Here is a 19,315-nt window from a genome sequence, read left to right as displayed (position 1 = left end):
TATAAGATTAAGTTAATTAATGTTTGTCAACTTGCAGATAAATCTACTGTACTTGGTCTTTAGTAAATTCACATTTATACAAAGGTAGAACATTTTGATTTTCAAATAATAAAGTTTGAACTCAAACTTTGTTCTTCTATTAGAAGAGCTCTTGAAATCTTTGAGTAAAACTAAACTGATTGTAAAGTGATTCAATGTATTTAATATGACTTTGTTTGGATAAGCTTGGTAATTAGCACATAACAGAAAAATGGTATATTTCTAGCTAAGGAAATACTTATAATTTTAAGATAAAATTACTAAATGAAAAGAAGAACTTTCAAAAATAGAAGAGAATCTATATATACCAACAATTTTCCCGTTAAATGCAGAGTTGGATATAGTTCCAAGACCACTTGCCATTGTGCCTATGGCAATTGTTATTTATTGCATTTCCTAAACTGCTGGATCTCCTTGGAGTGCAAGGCAGATGGCTTGTGAATTTTCAAAGCAGAATTTCCTTAGAAAATGGTTTGACAATAATTTATTTCTTAAACAGTAAAACAGGTCACACTTCTTATAACAATGACAAGGATTAAACATCATTAGGATTTTGAGTTATGATTGGGGGGACTTCTCCTCTAGAACAATGGGAGACAAAATTATTGCTTCCTTCCATGGGAGGGAGCTTCCTTCTCCAAGACTGAGTGTTTCCTGCCTGGTTTTGGTTTGGTCTTCATCTTTTCTTCAGGGCTACATAACTTGATTTTGCTGCTATTAAATAACTTTGCTACAGATGAAATTTTACTTATCCTGTCTTTCTCACTGCTGAAAGCAAGGCTAGAATAGATACTCCTATGACAGTGGTGGTGAACCTATGGCACTCAGACCCTCTCTGGGGGCACACGAATCATCACCCCAGTCCTAGGCCTTCAGCTGGGTTTTATAAAACCTTTTCGCTTTAGGCCTCCGACGCCATGTGCCAAAAAAAAAAAAGGTTGAATCAGTCAATTTCAACTTCTCGCGGGAAAAAAAAGTTCTTGCAAAGTTGGAATTGATTGACTGAACTTTTTAGTCCCACCCAGTTTGCCATTACCATTGCAGCCATGCCCACCCAATTGGCCATGCCCACCCAATTGGCCACCTCCAGCCAATGGGCCACACCTACCCGGCACTCGACGATGCATAAGTGTTTTGGGTTGCAGTTTGGGCACTCAGTCTCTAAAAGGTTCGCCATCGCTGTCCTATAATCATCAGAAATTATACTTCAACACATTCTGGTGAGAGAGAAGTTCCCTGAGGATGGGCTCCAGCACAGTCTGAAAGTTCAGAAGATTAAAACTCTGTGTCATGGTTCTCACAGATGAAATTCTTCAAAAGAACTTCAAGGCATTGTTTACCTTAAAGAATCTTTTATTCGAGAAACAAAGTATCAGCACTACAAAGTTGAAACCAAAAACTAAATTCCCCTCCCCTGGATACAAACTAACAAAGTACAATTCTCTTCTCCAATAAACAGTCATAAATCACATTCCCCAATTAGCTTGAAGTGCGGGCTTTCTGCCCAGCTCTCCAACCCACCAAAACACTATTAGCTCTGGGCCCAATGTCCTTGGATTCCCACAGCTAAGCTATTATTGTTATGACTAGCTGGATTCTCATCCCTATTTCTCCTCCCAGCATCGACTAATTCTAAAAGCAATAGAGAAAATGGCTGTATTTACATCTGTTGACAAAGCAAGAACATCCAATGTTAGCAGCATTGACACTCTGGTCCCGATAATCAACCCAGATTGGATTATTATTGCAACATTATCTTAGGACCTGTATATTTGCCTTTATTCATGATCCTTCAACTCGCATTCAACTCCACCATTCTGATGGTTGCATGGTTGAATTAAGAGTCAAGGGACCAGTTTGATAGCAGAATGACTGAAGGAGTCATTCAAATTCAGTAAGCCAACAAAAGTATTTGAAAACATAGCAATTATAGTTATGTCCTTTTTCCAGTAGCATAATTGCTGGTGAATTAAATTTCCTCTTTGCAGCAATGACAAACTTTATTATGTTCATTGATCACAGACATGAAACATATGACAAGTAAAATATACATCTATAGTGCTGCTGACTCATTTAAACTTGTGTAAAATGGATAATCTAATGCATTATGACATAATCATTATTTTGCCAGAGCCTGTGAGTTTTTAAAAAATATTTCAGTCCCTGCATGGTGTTCTTGGTATTAGTCAGATAAAAGACAACATAAATAAATTTTTCTAGCAGGAACATCTGCTAGTTCTTGGCAGAAGAACACATAGACAATTAGCTGTCCACTCCCAGTACTTGCCTGCATGTGTGCATATCCAAAGTAGAATCAGTACAGTCTGCCTGCAAACAAGTTTAAGAACCAGATATTAAAACAGGCTTAAGGAAAGTGTTCTCATTGTGAACTGTGCAGAGATTAGACAAATTGCTTGGTATGATTTCTTTTCCTACCATTCAGATAATAGGATACCTAGTTCAGGTCAGTTTGCTAATTCATATCTCTTACCACTTGACTGCATTAATTTTATGAAACTCTTAGCAATTAAAGAACCCAGAACAAAACCATGTATGTTGTTTTTGCTACAGAGGTACTCGAATATCTGCTTGATTGGATGGCTGGATATCCTTAAGAACAAGAATTGAAAGCGTGAGAAATATTCAAGATGGAGTATTTATATATCATATTTAGTTAAATATTTGTGTTTATGTGTATGTGTGTAATTTCTTGTTCAGTTGTGTCTAATTCTTCGAGACTGCATGGATAAGTTTTCTTGGCAAGGTTTTCAGATGTTATTTGCCCTTGGCTCCTTCCTAGAGCTGAATGAATAGCTCAAGGTGGTCTAACTGGCTTTGTTCTTAAGGTGGAATTAGAACTCTTTGTCTCCTGGTTTCTAGTTTCTGGCTCTCATACTACACCAAACTGATTCTCTATTTGTATGCATTTGTGTCTAAGTGTGTTTATTAATTGCACAGAAACTGGACTCCATGGTCCATAATTCATTTTTGTTCTGAATAGAATGTCTCAGCACAACTGAACAGAAGGGAAAAAAATAATACAAAAACCTACAGAAACCTTCCTCTGCACAAGAAAGCTGGATCAGGAAGTCATGATGATGCTAGACATAATAGTGAATCTTGATCTTTTCCCATCTTTAGGTCATTTCTATTAAATAAGCATGCCATATCTGAGCTCTATGTGTCTAGTAGCCTACTTGCCTATGACTGACAGCTAGATGGAAGCAAAGTATATATAAACTGTTGACTGCCATTTCTGATCATTTGAATTTTGCAGTGTACATTTGATATATCTGGTATCAAACAATCTCAAAAAGAGCAAGTTGAATCAAGAGATCATAGTTTTTGGATCCACTTGCAAATAGTACTCTGTTTGTTTTCTGTAATTATTAATTGTAGTGTTTTCCTTGTTATAAATGAATACATTTTAGCTTAACTATTTGTAAGGATATCTTATTTTAACTTTTTTTGGACAACCCTCCTCCTCATGAACATTGCAGCATTAGGCTACTATTATATAAATAAGTAAAATTGAATTGGATCCAAACTTAGATTGGAAATTTGAAATGTTTCTTATTTCATATTAAAAAATATATGCATATTTCCACAAGCATTGCTTCTAATAATGAGTACTCGTCTTCATTACACTAATATAATAATGAGTCATTTGTTTATTCAAGAGCAATGTTTTAATGTATTTTTAAAGATACATAACAAATATTAAACTTTAATTAAAATATAAATAATTACTTTGTTTCTTTGAAATTGCATAGCAAGGAAAAAAACTATAGTAAAAAAATGTTTTAGCCCTACAATGTGTCATCATATTTTTCTTTATTAACCCAAACATTATCTAATTACTGATCAAGGCTAAGCTCAGTAAGGTAATTTAATAAGCTTTAATGCCAAATACTTAAATAGTGGGAGAGAGAAAAAATGTCATTTCTGGCCTTCAGCTATGACCTTTAAAGAACTGACAAGATTGAATTAGCAAGAAATAGTTTATGTGAATAAGAAGGTATAATAATAAATACTAGTTCCACTGAATGATGCATTCAGATGCTACATGTATCATAATACTAATGAAATATAATTAACATTAATTTGCAGATTAATATTTTTTTAAAAAAGAAAACATTCTGTGCAGGCAGTCCTTGACTTATGATTACAGATGGGACTGGAATTTCCATCTTATAGCATAGTCAAGGCACCCATGTGACCAGACCTGATTTTACCACCATTAAGCAAATCACACAATTGTAAATGTGAAGCTATTTTCACAGAAACAGCAAAGAACATTGCAAATTGTGCTGATGTGACTGTAGGATGTTTTAACTAGTACTATATATAAGCCAGGTGCCAAATGCCTGGAATGAGGTCATGTGATTTGGGAAGGAGAGGTGGCACAACATTTTACAATGGCTCAAAATGCTTTATGGGATGTAAAGCACCCTTTCAGAAGCTATTGTAATTCCAAATAATCAGTTGAAAGTCAAGGTAGTTAATTAGCAAATAGCCTTTGCACATGCTTGTGATATGTATAATATTTTAATGCATGAGCTGAAGAAATGCACTTTGTTTTTTATTAATCTTGTAAAAGAATAAATACATCAATTATAAAAAAATAGAAAAAGTTCTGTTAGAGCTTTTGTAAATAAATGATATTGTCATATATAAGTGTGTATACAAGTTATTGTAATTGTTCTTGAGTATATAAATCTGTGAAAGTGCAGTGGTAAAAGTACTATTTCATATCACAAAATGTAGCTTACTTTGCCATTAATTGTTGATCATTTATATGATGTGTACCATCTGAGGATGGTAGCTATAATGACATTTCTACCTCATCTATCAAAGAGATTGCTGGTACTACATTGCCTGTTTTTTTTTTTGTTCTGCTTCATTTGATCTGCAAAGAGCCTAACACTGACCATTACCTGATTTTGGCAAAGGACTGAAAACATGGGTAACTCAGGTCCATCTTTATTTGTCTTGTCCTGTACTAAAATTTTTCACTTTTACCATCATTGACCAAATTCTGCCTATATCACAAATTATTAATTATTATAGTAATACTGTAAAGTTGCATTGCTCCGATATGACAATAGCTGAGATTTTTGATCAGAAAATAACCATTGAATGCCACTTTTAATTCTTAATAAAGCCATATAAATATCTGTTGGACATTACTTTGTAGAATTTTAAAAGATTATTCCAGAATATAAAGAGACAACATGATTAAAATAGTGTCATGTAAGAATTAAAATCATTCTGTAGAAAAGGTAGTACTTTTGATATTTTCATTGGGTTGCTTGATTAATTAACATTTATTTTATTACTATTCTAGATGCTGAAGAATATCAACCACCAATATGGAAATCATACTGTGAGTATTCAGAATCTAGAAAATGACAATGGGAAGAGGGAAGAAAATTAATTTGGAAATGTTGCAGATATCATCCACAAATGTAATTTGGAGATATAACATATGAAAAGAGCCTAGAGAAAAAGAAAAAAAAAGGATTTAAAGATCTAAAGTCAAATGTTTTAAAACTTGAATCAGAGAAAGATTATAAATTAAACTAAACAATGGTTTGGAGAGATTAATGACTTGATCTGTAATATATGTAAAATATATTTCCTGGTACAGAATGTTAGCTCTCTGTAATCAAATACAGAGCAGCAACTCTTTAGAGAATTCTCAGAGTTGCAACCTCAAGATATATGAAGGCTACTAAGGAAGATAGTAGCTTCTAATAGATACTTTTACAGAGGTAAATGGTTTTTTTCTCAACTTTTAGTTTTCAGGCCATTTATTCATGACAGATAACATTGATTTGAATGCAGCTTTTGTTTCCTGGAAACTGTCTCGTAGATTTCCAAGAGCGTAGTGAATAAAATGTCAGTTATATTTTTTCGTACTGAAGGACAACCTATACTTAAGGTGGATGCATTTAAAGAATAGAATTTGAAGAATAGATAGATAGGATTTCCAGATGATAACCACAGTTTGTATCTATTACATGGATTGCTGGATTTGATCATTTTTATTGTTATCCACACCTCTGTCAGAGCTTTTTCTAGGACCTAGCAATAAATCTCTCTCTAGAAATCAAGCAGAATTCAAGAACTGCCAGAGTCATAAGCAAGGCTTGAATGCATTATAAGTTGCTATTTCAGATGTAAGATCTCTTAACCACAAAGAAGATAAGCTACAATCCAATCTTTTATCGAATAGAATAGAATTATTATCTTTCTCCAGGCCTAATAAGGTATGAGTTTCTGATTGCTTGTTGTGCACAATGTTTAGATAATAGTCTCATCTGGTGTCCGACTCTTTGTCCCTGCCTTGCAAACTTAATCACATCTATTGATCTTTTTCGGGTTTTGGACAAAATGTGTGATCATTTGAAGAGGCTGTATCTAACATATTTATTAATTCTAAGGGCCATAGTTTATGGAGCAATGATGTCAAGTGGGGGAACCATGGATGAAATTAATTTTTTTACACAGTTTTGGATTTGTGCATCCAATTCTGTTTTCTTAAACTATACATGTGGCGTGTATGTTTCCAATATCAAAATAACTATGGTATTAAATAATGGAAAATGGGGATTGGAAGGATTTTCAATGCAGTAGAAAAGGAGAATTCTAAATATTATTTCATAAACACAGCAACATTACAGACATGGAATGTTAATATGCAGAAATTATCTGGATTGGTGCAGTCTCCAATTTGACAGTTCAACCTAGGTATCTTAAGTCACACCTTTTATTATTGGAAAAAAAGGCAAAAAAAATTATCTTTATTGTGTTTGAAATCACTAATACAGGTAGATGCAAGGAACTGCTGAGAATAAGCTTCCAACATTTATCAATAGAACAAAAAACAATGAGATTTTCACCTAACCTATAAAGCCTACAGATGGCTAAATTACTATTGTCTCATTTTAAAATAGTGTTATTTAGTTATTGTACCTAAACACTTGATGTACCAAACTTCTTTCTGAAATTTTACCCAAAGAACTCTTGTTTGTGTATCTTCAGCCAAAAATTCAAAAGAAACATGGATCATGATTTTTAAATTGTGAATAGCTTCTCTTGCAGTCACATTCTGTAGGAGTTAAGTACTATGGAAGTTAAGGCAAATGTATTCAAAGTTACAATGGACACAACAGAAACTTAATTTTGATAGAGCAAAATCAATTATTGTTTGACTTTTTAAATATTCTAATAAAGCTTTGTCAAACAACTGGGATATTCAGCAAAGATCTTCAGTAAATACTGATCCCTATGCAAATATGAATTTATCTTCCAGCAACAGCAAAAGGAAATCATGAAAAAAGAGGAGGGTTTTTAACCAATTAAATGATTACAGTTTGTCTGCTTTAAAAAAGCTAAGCTTTTCTTACTTATATACTCCCTGAATACTCACAAGTTGCACAATGCAATTGCACAATGCTTTTTTTTTTTTTTTGCTGACCCAGGTAATATTCTACTGTATTTAATTTACTTGAATTATTGCTAACCAGCTCATTTACTGACATAGGATCATTAGAGCTCAATGGAAAGTAATTCTGGGAGAGAGGGAAAGGAAGCTAAAAGTTAAGTCAAGGATGGAGCCGATATAGAAATTCTGCCTAGTTCACCTCATGGACAATGTTGTTTTTATGAAGTATATTGTTACAAACCTACCTTACTATTTTTTTTACACTTACTTTTATATTTTTCTGTCTCTGAGACAGCCTTGACTCCTGGCAACTATATTGACAATTCCATGCAGTTTTCCAGGCACCATTTGCAGAAGTGATTTGCCACTAGTTTCTTCCTAGGAAAGTCACCCAATTGGATACCATGCCTGAAGTGCCTGTCCATTTGTCTGACTTGTAAATGCAAAGATTAGAATTCTCTGTATCTTTTTGTTGCCTTTCACAGGTCATTCAGATTTCTGCAGCTCAGTTTTATTAGCCTATTTTACGCATACGTTTGAAATATGTTTGTGTATAATTTCCATTTACAGCCATTCTCATTTTATTTCAATTTAGTTCAAAGTATTTGCCTTAAATATGTGAAAATAAATGCTGGTATTCTTTGCAATCTTCTAACTATGATTGCACTTTTATGTTCAACAGTATATCAGTTGCAACAGGAAGCACCTCGTCCCAAAAGGATCATTTGTCCTCATGAGGTCAGTTTAGTTTTTTGCACATACTATTTCATTAAACAAATTATTAGCAATATATTCATTATACTGATCATCTTTCATTGGATATTGTAGATATATTTTATCATCAAATTTTAAATCTTTATTTTTCATTTGCAAAGTGGGCATTCAAAAGTTACATCAGTATGCTATGTATTAGACTGTAGCTAAAAGCATGTAGTCGTTATATAATTACAGTGTCTTTAGATAATAGTAATAGTTTTTATGTTCAGAAATATGTAGTTTTTAATTGCTTCCCTTATTTTCTACTGTCTATATAGTTTTTCCAAACAAATATGTCATCTGACAAGATTTGTTTTGATAAATGCCCCAAAATACTTGTTGATAAAATTAAATGTATACATTTGCTCTTTCTATATTACTGAAATATAGTCTTATATAAGAACACTAATCATTTATTTTCTGATTGCATACTCATCAGTTTTGTTAAAAAATAGTTGTTTCTTAGTTTATGTTCATGTTTATATCCACAGTAGCTACATCTATTTGCACAATATTTTGAAAGATATCTACAATCACCTTTTGATTCCAAAAATATCATGAATATTTATTAAGGGGCTATCAGTTTCATGAAAGCTTACTTTTCTACTGTGGGATTTTATGGTTGTTAAATAACTAATTAATGAGATGGGTTCTTTGCTTGTACATTCCAGACCTTTGTGTAGAACATTAAAATAGTTCCAAGGACAGATCATTAATCTGGTATATCAATTTATCAGAGTATCTGATGAAATCTGGATTTCAACAGGCAGATTAAATTTTGCTTCCTTATGGATCTGCTCATGGGTTAGCAATCATTTTTATGCCTTAGTAGACTTTATCAAAGAATTTAAACCTTTCTTCTGAAATAGAATTGGTCCTGCCAATGATCACTGATTGGCTGGAAAGAGTTCTATTTCAAGCATTAGGCAGGAGATTTTTCCAACAGCAGCTCCATTCATGCAAAATTGGGATTGACTACAATTAGTAGGAATAAGAAAAAATGTAAAACAGATTCTCAGAATCTATCATCAGTCCAGTAATTGTGGCCATTTTTATTAACATCTATATTGTTATGTACCAATATGAAGTTAATCAAAATATCATTAAGTTCCAAAATGCTGGGGCAAACTAATATATGGATTTTTTTTTGACAATAATAAACAGAAGATCAGAGTAACTCCATTGTATATTTTGATTCCATCAATCCACTTGACAGAACTTTCATGTACCGGTAATCCTCACTATCTAAATAATGAAATAGGAATGAATGTAATACTGGATTATTAAGTGATTTTCCAGATAGATGAGTACCCAGTACTTCATGAATATTTATTAATGGTCTATCTCAGCTTCATGAAAGATTACTTTTCTACTGTGGATTTTATGGTTATTAAATACCATTTTAAGGAAATAAATGTTATTATTATATTTCTAATTTGATTGTTTGCCTAGTGATAAAAATATTTTCATCAAGTAAAACAAAAGCAATCATATGTTAATTGTTGGTAAATTACTGTGGTAATTTCCAGTTTATTGGCACCTGGCATGCAAGCAGTAAATTCCTATATCCAGATCAGAGCCAGCTACACATTACTCACTATTCAACTAGCAAAGATATATCTTGAGGTTTATTTATTAAACATGAACAAACATCAAAAATTGTTAACTGTCAGAATGGAACAAAAAGAAAGGAAAAAACAAATAATTGAAGAACAAGCAACAGGTTATATTATCTCCATCTCAATATACCGGAGATCTCAATATATCACAAACTTCTATACAACAGAGCTATAATTATCTTGTGAGCACAGACAGTCCCAAAGGGAATAGCTATTGGTTTATTCCAACTTCAGTCTTTAAATGTAAATACAGCTAAATGGAGATGGACACTATCTTTTATTCAGAGCCATGAAAGAAATAATTTGGAAGATGGGGATGATGTAGTCAATCTTTAGGGATACAGAAGATTCTAAGCTTGGCTGCTTTCTTGCAGATGTTTCATTACTCAAACTAGACACTAGTACTGATGATATTACCTAGTTTGGGTAAGGAAACATGCAACCAAACAACAAAGCTCAGAGACCCCCAGAAGCCTCATTTCAACCCTGAGCTACAACTATTCTCCTTTATTGGAGACATAAGCCATTATTAATTTTAAGCATTCTGATAAGATTACATTTTTACAAGGTGCTTTACTATTTCCTATTGAGAACTTTTTAAAAACCTAGGGGTGAAACTGAGGGATATTCAGGGAGAGCGTCATCAAATGGAAGTATACTGCCTTCCTATACAGTGCATAAATTAGGAAATATCTAATCCAAGACTCAAGGGAAGTTATATTGTTACTATTGTCAACAATTCACCAGAACAGATATATAAGAAGGAGTAGATTTGTATTTATATAAGCTCATTCTTGTATAAATAAAATTAAATTTAGAGAAAAATAGTATTTTTTGTTCAAAATTAAAATTAGAGCAACAGAATGAAGTCCGTAACTCCTTCAGGTAAATAAGAAGATCTATGCTACATTTGATGTATTCCATAATTTGGTGTGAAATGGACTCAAGTTAATCACATATAAATATTTCCCCTTCAACTTCTTCTGTTTGTCTGCCTATAGATTATAATACAAAGGAACTTTTATTGAGGGTGGAGTTCTTTATTGTACACAGTGATTTCTTTTGCCTTGCTAACACACCAGTTCAAAGAAGATTCTCAGCTAACATGTATTCCCCTGTAACTTGGGAAAATTCTTTGGATTTTCCAATTTATCTGTAAAAGAAAATATTGTTTGCAAAAGAAAATATCATGCCAAAGAAAAATGAGAAATAAGAATGGTTAACCAGAAAATAACAGTTTGTGAGGAATATTGTATGTCATTCTTAACCGTTCTTTCTGCTTTTACCACCATCAGACATCACTTTTATATAGAAATGTGCAGTTTAATGGGAAAAATTAATGTAGATATGGCAAATATTGGTGTCTGTTAATTATGTCCAAAACAGAGCACTTGTAATGCATTCATCTATTCATTCATCTATCCAGCCATCTATTCATTCATTCATTCATTCCATCATTCAATTTCTATAGCTGCCCATCTCAGTCAATGACTCCGGGTTGCTTCCAATTCAGAAAATATATTACAAACCACAAAAATGCAAATGTAAAGAAAAATTGTTAATATGTTAATCAAACATATTAATTGTTAATATGTTAAACATATTTTATTTCCTGTTCAATCCCAGTACAGAAACTGGAATTTATTAATTATATAGTGTACAGGTAGATGAATACTCTCTTTTAGATAAATGTAGCTATATTGACTACTTATGCAGAGAAAACTAGCTCACTAATTCTTTAGAGTTGGGCTTGTTATGTCACTTCTCAGATGTTGTAAGTTCTGCAACTATTGCAACTGTTATTTTTAGAACAGAAATTTACAAACAGCTTTGCCAATTAATCAATTATACTCCTTAATCTACTGAATGCATATTCTCATAATAATACCCTAACCCACCTATTACCAAATAATACTTCTTATTTTTTGTAATGCAATTAGTACACAAAAGATGCTTTTATTCTTCTGAAGACGGATGTTTTACAGGTCATTCTAAAGACATCTTCAAGCTTTATATTTTGGATTTTGAACATCTTACTAATACACTTTTCATATTTTCCCATCATTAATACATTAGAGATTAAGCAATGTGGTGGGTGGATGCACAAAGATAATTATAGAGGAAGCAAAATTGCTTTATGGCTCTAAATTGATCTTTAGATACTGGCAGTGATTAAAGATGACTCTACCATTGTCAGTTACAAAATCCTAAAATATTTTTTAGTATGACATACATTTATACTTCCAGTAAATATATGCATTTTTAAATTTATAGATTACATTTTAAAAGTGCAGGAAATGATTTTGGACTTTGATTTGCTTTGGGTTTTGCTTAATTTTGAGAAATATTGGGGAGATTAAAAGGTATATTTTATATATTTCCTAAGATGGATGGGAATTTTTTTATTCTTTAACTGATCAGTAGAGGGGGAAAATGTCACACTACTTTTAGATTAAGTTTATTTTCTATATTGCGTCTCAATTTTTCATAGCGACATTTCCATTTTGAACTACTAAAACAAATTTTAAACCACATTTATACCTTGATCATTATTTTAGCTCTAGCAATTTGATGCTTGAATTTGGTGGTTTTAAGACAATAATCACTACCACTTCTTTGTATATCATCAAAATTCTTTTGATTTTTGTCAACTAGAGGTGAATATGGAAAGAGACTTCAAAGCATTACTTTCATAAATAGTTTTCCTCCATTTTTTAGTTTGAATTAGGATGCATACTATAATAGTACTTCAGGATGGATGTTGTTAAGCCATATACAGACTATCATTTATTTTTAGATCCTGAAAATCAACTAGCATTGAAGAGAAGTTTTGAATGTTTATACAAAAAGGATATTTGCAAAATGTTTATTAAAACTAACAGGCCTCTCAGTTGCAAAAGTCTTTTCATGCCTTTTCATCCTTAAGTTTTGAAACATATTACATTATCTAACTGATCATATATTTTTAAGTTGTTTCATTTAATAATAGTTACACATTTTTACTTAGTTTTCTTACGTTTTTGTTACACCATTTCTCTGCTTCTCAGAAATGTTCACATTGCAGCTGCTCTAAGGGCAGTAATTTGAAAAATGAAATACTATACCAAAGTAGTTCTTCAATGTAGTACTTGAGAAGTACTCTTTCAAGGACAGAAGCAACTTGAGCTAGGAGACATTTCCTAACAGTAACAACAATTAACCAGTGGAACCACTTGCCTTCAGAAGTTGCACATGTTTCATCACTGCAAGTTTTTAAGAAAAGACTCGACAGCTACTTCTCTGGAATGGTATAGGGTCTCCTGCTTGAGCAGGCAGTTGGACTAGAAAACCTCCAAGATCCCTTCCAAGTCTTACTCTGTTAATACTGAGGAAATAAAATACAAGTTATATTGAATGGAGGCCTACAAAGTATACAATCTTTTCATGCGATACATCATATAGTAGAAATCTGCAGAGAGAAATAATAAAACAGAGCCTTCACAGATAATAAAATGCTTTGAAATGTGAATGCCTCCACATTTCCTAGAAGGTGTTGCTGTTATAAAGACGTTTTTTCTTTCTCTTCAGAAAATAAAATATGGTAGAAAATTGTGTAAATCACATTTGGGACCAATAATTTGATCATTAGGTGAAGTGGTTGCTAAGCAAAACTGTGGCTATGCTTATGATCTTATTTCAGCTTCCCTTTGTTTTATAAGCCTACAAAAGTGGTAAAGGCAAGACTTGATCAAAAACTACTTTTTCATTGCTGTGTACAGTCATTGTATGGGATAGTCACTAACAATCAAAGTCACAAAATGTGATATAGAGCTATTATTATAATACAAGCAAAATGCATGGAACTTTTATGTATAACATAAATGGGATAAAATATATTCCAAAACTCTAGAAGGTTGCATTCTATATTTCAGCATTAGAGAATATGAGAAAAGAAAACATGATTTCAGTATGAGGACAGCTGTCCAAAGGAGGTATAGCTTCAGCTCATTTTCAAAAGAAATCTGACTTCATTATTGTATGGACAGTCTGTTACTAAAAACATTCTCCATAACTTTGTTCCATGTCTTGATTTTACATTAGCGATATTTGTGGTTAGCCATAATAACTATTTCATAATAATGGGAAAAAACAAAAAGTGAACAGTCTTATTGGAATGGAAATAAAGTATATATTAATTTTTTTGTATTTAGTAAAGACTTTGAGAGCACTAGATAGCAGCTGCCAAAATAGACAGTACAAGAAAAATAAGAAGGGGGAAAGGGAAAAAGAGGGAAGATGGGAAGTTTCTTAGAATAGTATGATTACATTTCCCACCTTAGAAGTGTTGTTTGTACACTATCTTCAGATGCTCCAGCTGCCAATTAACTCAGTTTTTAACTTATTTCAGGTAAACTCAAAAATACCTAATTTCTTGTAAAAAATCCATTCATTTGCAATAACAAAATAGGGGGGGAAATACCCCACACAAACATGATTGATTAACCCAATTTTGCCCAATCTGCTACTATTCAGATATTTCTGACCAATCTCAACTCAAACCTGCTTAGCTGAAACCTGGATTTCTTGATAAAGTCATTCAACTGCTTGCCAAAAAAGAAATGGGCAATAAATGTATTTCTAAATGTGATTATTTCCCATTCCTATTTAGCCAGATGACATTGAGTGATGACAGGAATTGCTTACTTCAATACAGTACAGGACTGGATAAATTAGGGACACCTGTAAACATTATTTCTGTCAATATTAAAATAAACAGAAGCAAAATTAAGTACAAATTATATTCTGTAAGGATCTGCCCCCTACTGGACTAACATGTATTTGCTTACCAAGGATAATTACATTGCAGTGCGTATGACAATTGTAAACTCACTGTGATATTTTACTATCTGAACACTATCTCCTGAAAGTGCATTTCCTAGAAAATTTTTAGGTAGCAACCAGAAGTACATTAAGATGGAAATTATTTGCATTGCAATGAATTATTACAGTTACCCTTTTAAAAAGCTGATATAGAGACTTGTTCTTTTATATTTAGAATGATTATGGTTTTCCTTGGAGTATACATTTTAATTATTTCATTACAATGAAATGGAATTTCTTTATTTAAAGAAGATTGTGGAAGCCAAAGCTCATAATATAATGACATTTTGTAGTGCATCAAAAGACTTCATTATGCAAAACCAGAGATGAATACATAAAAGGAAGTGTTTTAATACATTTCCAGAAATCCTATATTAGCAGTATTTCAGCTACAGTACAATTTCATTAGATTAACTGGAGAACTGATCTACCCATCCCATATTTAATTGATGAGTATAATTTAGTGTAACAAAAGAGGAAAAGCTTGCTACTGGTGTATCTATCTACTTTTCTTTTCAACATAGTATGTAAAAAAAACCCTTAGGTTTGGGGCTAATTTTTATTTGATTTTTTTTAGTATAATTAGTTCGAATCTAATAATTTTTTTAATTGATTTAGGTGGAGAACAGGCCAAAATACTATGGAAGAGAGTATGTATTAAAGTATTTGTTATTTCATATGGCATACATTAACTAATAATTAGCAAAATTTTGATTAATTTGTTTTAAAATGATGGCTTTTTTTTAACGCAGATACTTTTGAACAGGAGTGTGCAAAACATTTCAGATTCCAAAAGTTTTGAATCTGAAGAGACAGAAGGTGTGTTAAATAGGTTTTGCTGCCTTCAGTTATTTTTAAAAATAATAAAAATGTGGGATATAAATTATCAAATAAATAAATAAATTTGAAGCATGCTGACCCAATGCCATTCCAATCTTATTGCAAATGTTCACAGCTTGAAACACCATCATTTTGAGTCCAGTTTATTTGAGAGTTGGCTTTAAAGTTGAGGGCACTTACCTCAAAATCAGAATAGTGGTAGAGTTGGTGCAGTCTGTTCAAATTCAAAACACCTACTTTGAACTTAGACCAGAACATTTTAATGGAAATATTTTGGATTGAGAATATTTTATATTGCCTTCCAAACAATTGACATTATCAAAAATATGGTAGTTGCCACAATGCATTGGATTTATTTTATTTTATTTTATTTTGCTTTCTTTTACCATGCTCCAAATAGGACAAGAAAATCCTGCTGCTGAAGTTACCTAGTTTGGTAATGAAATGTTCAGAAATTATATTAATTATACTAAAACAAACCACAGCCAAAATGATCCAGGATATTGCAAAAGCAGCTGTAAAGTGCCCAAAATTCAATCATGTGATTGCAGGGGGATGCAGGAAACTGAACAAGATATAACATTAAATTTTTAAACGGCAAGGCAGTCCATCTTTTAAAAGTGGGAATCCAGTTTTAATGTCCTATTTAAAAACTTCCAGCTTCACATATTAATATTATTAGCCTTTGGGGGGCCTGTTAGAAACTTTTGTGCTTTATTCTTTTCTCCTCTCCCCCCAATATCAAATGCTTCTGATTTATTTATTCACTCATCCCCCTAAGAATTATAAACTGCCTTTGTTTTTCTAGATTTCACGGGATCATTTCTCGTGAGCAAGCTGATGAATTGCTTGGAGGAGTAGAGGGAGCATATATTCTTAGAGAAAGTCAGCGACAACCTGGGTGCTACACTCTGGCACTTAGGTAAATTCTGTCACATCCACCATAAATTTTAAGAAATGTTTGTTAATCTCAAAAATGTAAGGCATAATTCGTGAATGAAATGTGAATAACTACATTCAAGGTAATATATCTTAAAACATGATGTAATATATTAAGGATGCTTTAATCCAAACAAGAAAGAAACCAAAACATTTAGATGTGAATGATGGGTGTTGTAGTCCAAAACAACTAGAGAAGTTAAACTATATCAGCCTTTGAAATTATTAGATATTGCAAACTTGTTGACTTTTAACAAGCTGTATTTTAACAAGCTGTTTTTAAAGCATCTAAAATATCATTTCCAAATTGTGCAGTACTGTATAAATGTAGACATTGCAAACAGAAGAATCTGAGGAGTATGAAACTACCTTACCTTAATAAACATCAATGCAGAACTGCAAATTTTAAAAATATGAACAATGATTATGTAACAAGATCTTGTGATCTCTTACAATAACCTTTTTTTCTGAAAAGTACATTTTCTCTCGCTGTTGAAAATGCAGATATGTTTCCACTGTTTCCATTTTTAAAGTTGAAATTAGCTCCTATTTTTATTTAACAAGGAAATGCAATACAACCAATACTATAATACAATACTATTAATGCAATCAGTACTATAATGTAAATATTAAGTGTGTTTAACTCTGCCAGGAGATGGATGAGAAAATATTTACTTTGAAAGAAAAGTAGAGACTGAATTATTCCAAACTTCAGTTCAATTTGCTCTGCACTGGCCCATCATTTTTTTGTTAAATTTGCTTTAATTGTATATAATCTTTATTACGTAATTCTTTTCTCCAATATTTATATAATGGGTATTTAAAATGCATATAATTATTTTAAAAATACAGTTATGATGCTCAAACACTAATTCAACACCTTTGTTGTGTTTTAATGCAGATTTGGGAGTCAGACCTTAAATTACCGTCTTTTCTATGATGGAAAACACTTCGTAGGGGAGAAAAGATTTGAATCAATCCATGATTTGGTAACAGATGGCTTAATAACATTGTATATAGAGACCAAGGCTTCTGAATATATTTCCAAAATGACGACAAATCCTATCTATGAGCACATTGGATATGCTACTTTGCTTAGAGAAAAAGTATCCCGTAGACTGAGTAGATCAAAAACTGCATCAAGAAAGGCTGGTGTAGCAACATGTGAAGAAAATGCACCAGTTGAAAAGGTAAGTGGCCAATTTAAAGGAAATCAGTTCATACATGTGCCTATATTAAAATTTATTCATGTCTTTTAGGGATAGAAGTTGTTGAAAAGCATTCAGAGAGAAAGTCAAATATAACATATTTGAAATGTTTCTGGAAAGTTATGGAATTTGTTTTTCTGTTTACTAGAATTAAACTCCAGATTATTGAAATCCATGTCATATGCCTATAGGTATTTCTCATTTATTTCAGTGGAGGTTATTACAAGTCCAGATAGGACCAGACATGAAATAAATGGGATCATCTGTTTTTTTTAAAACAGTGCTATTTAAGCATCAGAATACAAACAGAATAAAAATATAAAGAGCTGTTTGTCTAGCTCAGGGGTAGGCAACCTTGGCTTTTTTATGACTCGTGGACTTCAACTCCCAGAATTCCTGAGCCAGCCATGCTGAGGAGAAAGAGAGAGGTTTCCAAGCTGAACCATGCTGGCTAAGGAATTCTGGGAGTTGAAGTCCACGAGTCATAAAAGAGCCAAGGTTACCTACCCCTGGTCTAGCTCAATATTGCCTTACAAAAGACTGAAAACAACTCCAATTATTCAGACAGGGTTCCTACCTAGAGATAACAAATCTGAGATCTTTTACATTCAGTGCTACTACTCACCATGGTTACACCCAATATAAAATGCAATAAATAGTATTAGTATAAAATAGATTACAGCTTTACTTATAATTCCATATTGTTAGAATATATTTTGAGTATTTTATCACCAAATCTCAAGTTTGTGACTTTTTCTATAAAAATGAATGTTTCTTTTGCCTTGGTGAATGGATCTTTGTCTGGGGCTTTGGTTTTTCTACTCTTTTTAATTTTGCTTTTCACACTTAACAATTTTCTACAATAGTTACATATGTTCGGTAATGATGAAAAGTAATTTGTTTCGCTGTTTTAGAAGATTTTAAGTCTGTTTCTCTATGAGTTTCATTATAAGACAAATCGCACTATAAGTAAATGATAGATGAGTTTATAAAAAGTTATTTGAAAATATTCTCTCTCCATAAATTGAAAAATATGTCAGATTCTGTTTCTAGTCTAAGCACTTTTGAAGGTGAAATACATTTGAATCATGAGCTAATTTTGTTGATCTGCTTTTGAGATGCAATGTATAGTTGGTCAGAAGATTTATGATACTTTCTGTGCTATAAAGACATTTCTGAGATACTGCTCTGTTTTTAAGATGGTAGATCTCTTAAATTAACAATGTTGAGACTCTAGTACAGAGTACAGAGAAGGGCAACCAAGATGATTAGGCGACTGGAGGCTAAAGCATATAAGGAACGGCTGCTGGAATTGGGTATGTCTAGTTTAATGAAGAGAAGGACGAGGAGGGACATGATAGCAGTGTTCCAATATCTCAGGGGCTGCCACAAAGAAGAGGGAGTCAAGCTATTCTCCAAAGCGCCTGAAGGCAGGACAGGTGGAAACTAATCAAGGAGAGAAGCAACCTAGAACTAAGGAAAAACTTCTTGACAGTTAAAACAATTAACCAGTGGAACAACCTGCCTCCTGAAGTGGTGAATGCACCAACACTGGAAGTTTTTAAGAAGAGACTGGACAGCCATTTGTCCGAAATGGTATAGAG

The 19,315-nt window shown here is 32.5% G+C and overlaps 1 protein-coding gene across 6 annotated transcripts in view; it reads left to right on the top strand.

Annotated features, from left to right (window-relative positions):
* CHN2 (chimerin 2) overlaps positions 1 to 19,315 on the top strand; it is a 151,314-nt gene that overhangs the window by 39,513 nt on the left and 92,486 nt on the right. For 5 of the 6 annotated variants that reach the window (XM_039341976.1, XM_039341980.1, XM_039341979.1 and 2 more), the window contains 5 exons: positions 5,387 to 5,425; positions 8,172 to 8,227; positions 15,343 to 15,374; positions 16,373 to 16,486; positions 17,405 to 17,693. In XM_039341976.1, the coding sequence (XP_039197910.1) occupies positions 5,387 to 5,425; positions 8,172 to 8,227; positions 15,343 to 15,374; positions 16,373 to 16,486; positions 17,405 to 17,693 (530 nt within the window). The remainder of the gene's footprint in view (positions 1 to 5,386; positions 5,426 to 8,171; positions 8,228 to 15,342; positions 15,375 to 16,372; positions 16,487 to 17,404; positions 17,694 to 19,315) is intronic. The other variant, XM_039341982.1, reaches the window with a different exon arrangement.

The sequence above is a fragment of the Crotalus tigris genome, unplaced genomic scaffold (assembly GCF_016545835.1).
Source record: "Crotalus tigris isolate CLP2741 ecotype Arizona unplaced genomic scaffold, ASM1654583v1 scf7180000017774.6281472, whole genome shotgun sequence".
NCBI lineage: Eukaryota > Metazoa > Chordata > Lepidosauria > Squamata > Viperidae > Crotalus > Crotalus tigris.
The sequence above is the reverse complement of the archived record's forward strand: the minus strand, read 5'-3'. Positions and strand labels throughout refer to the sequence as shown.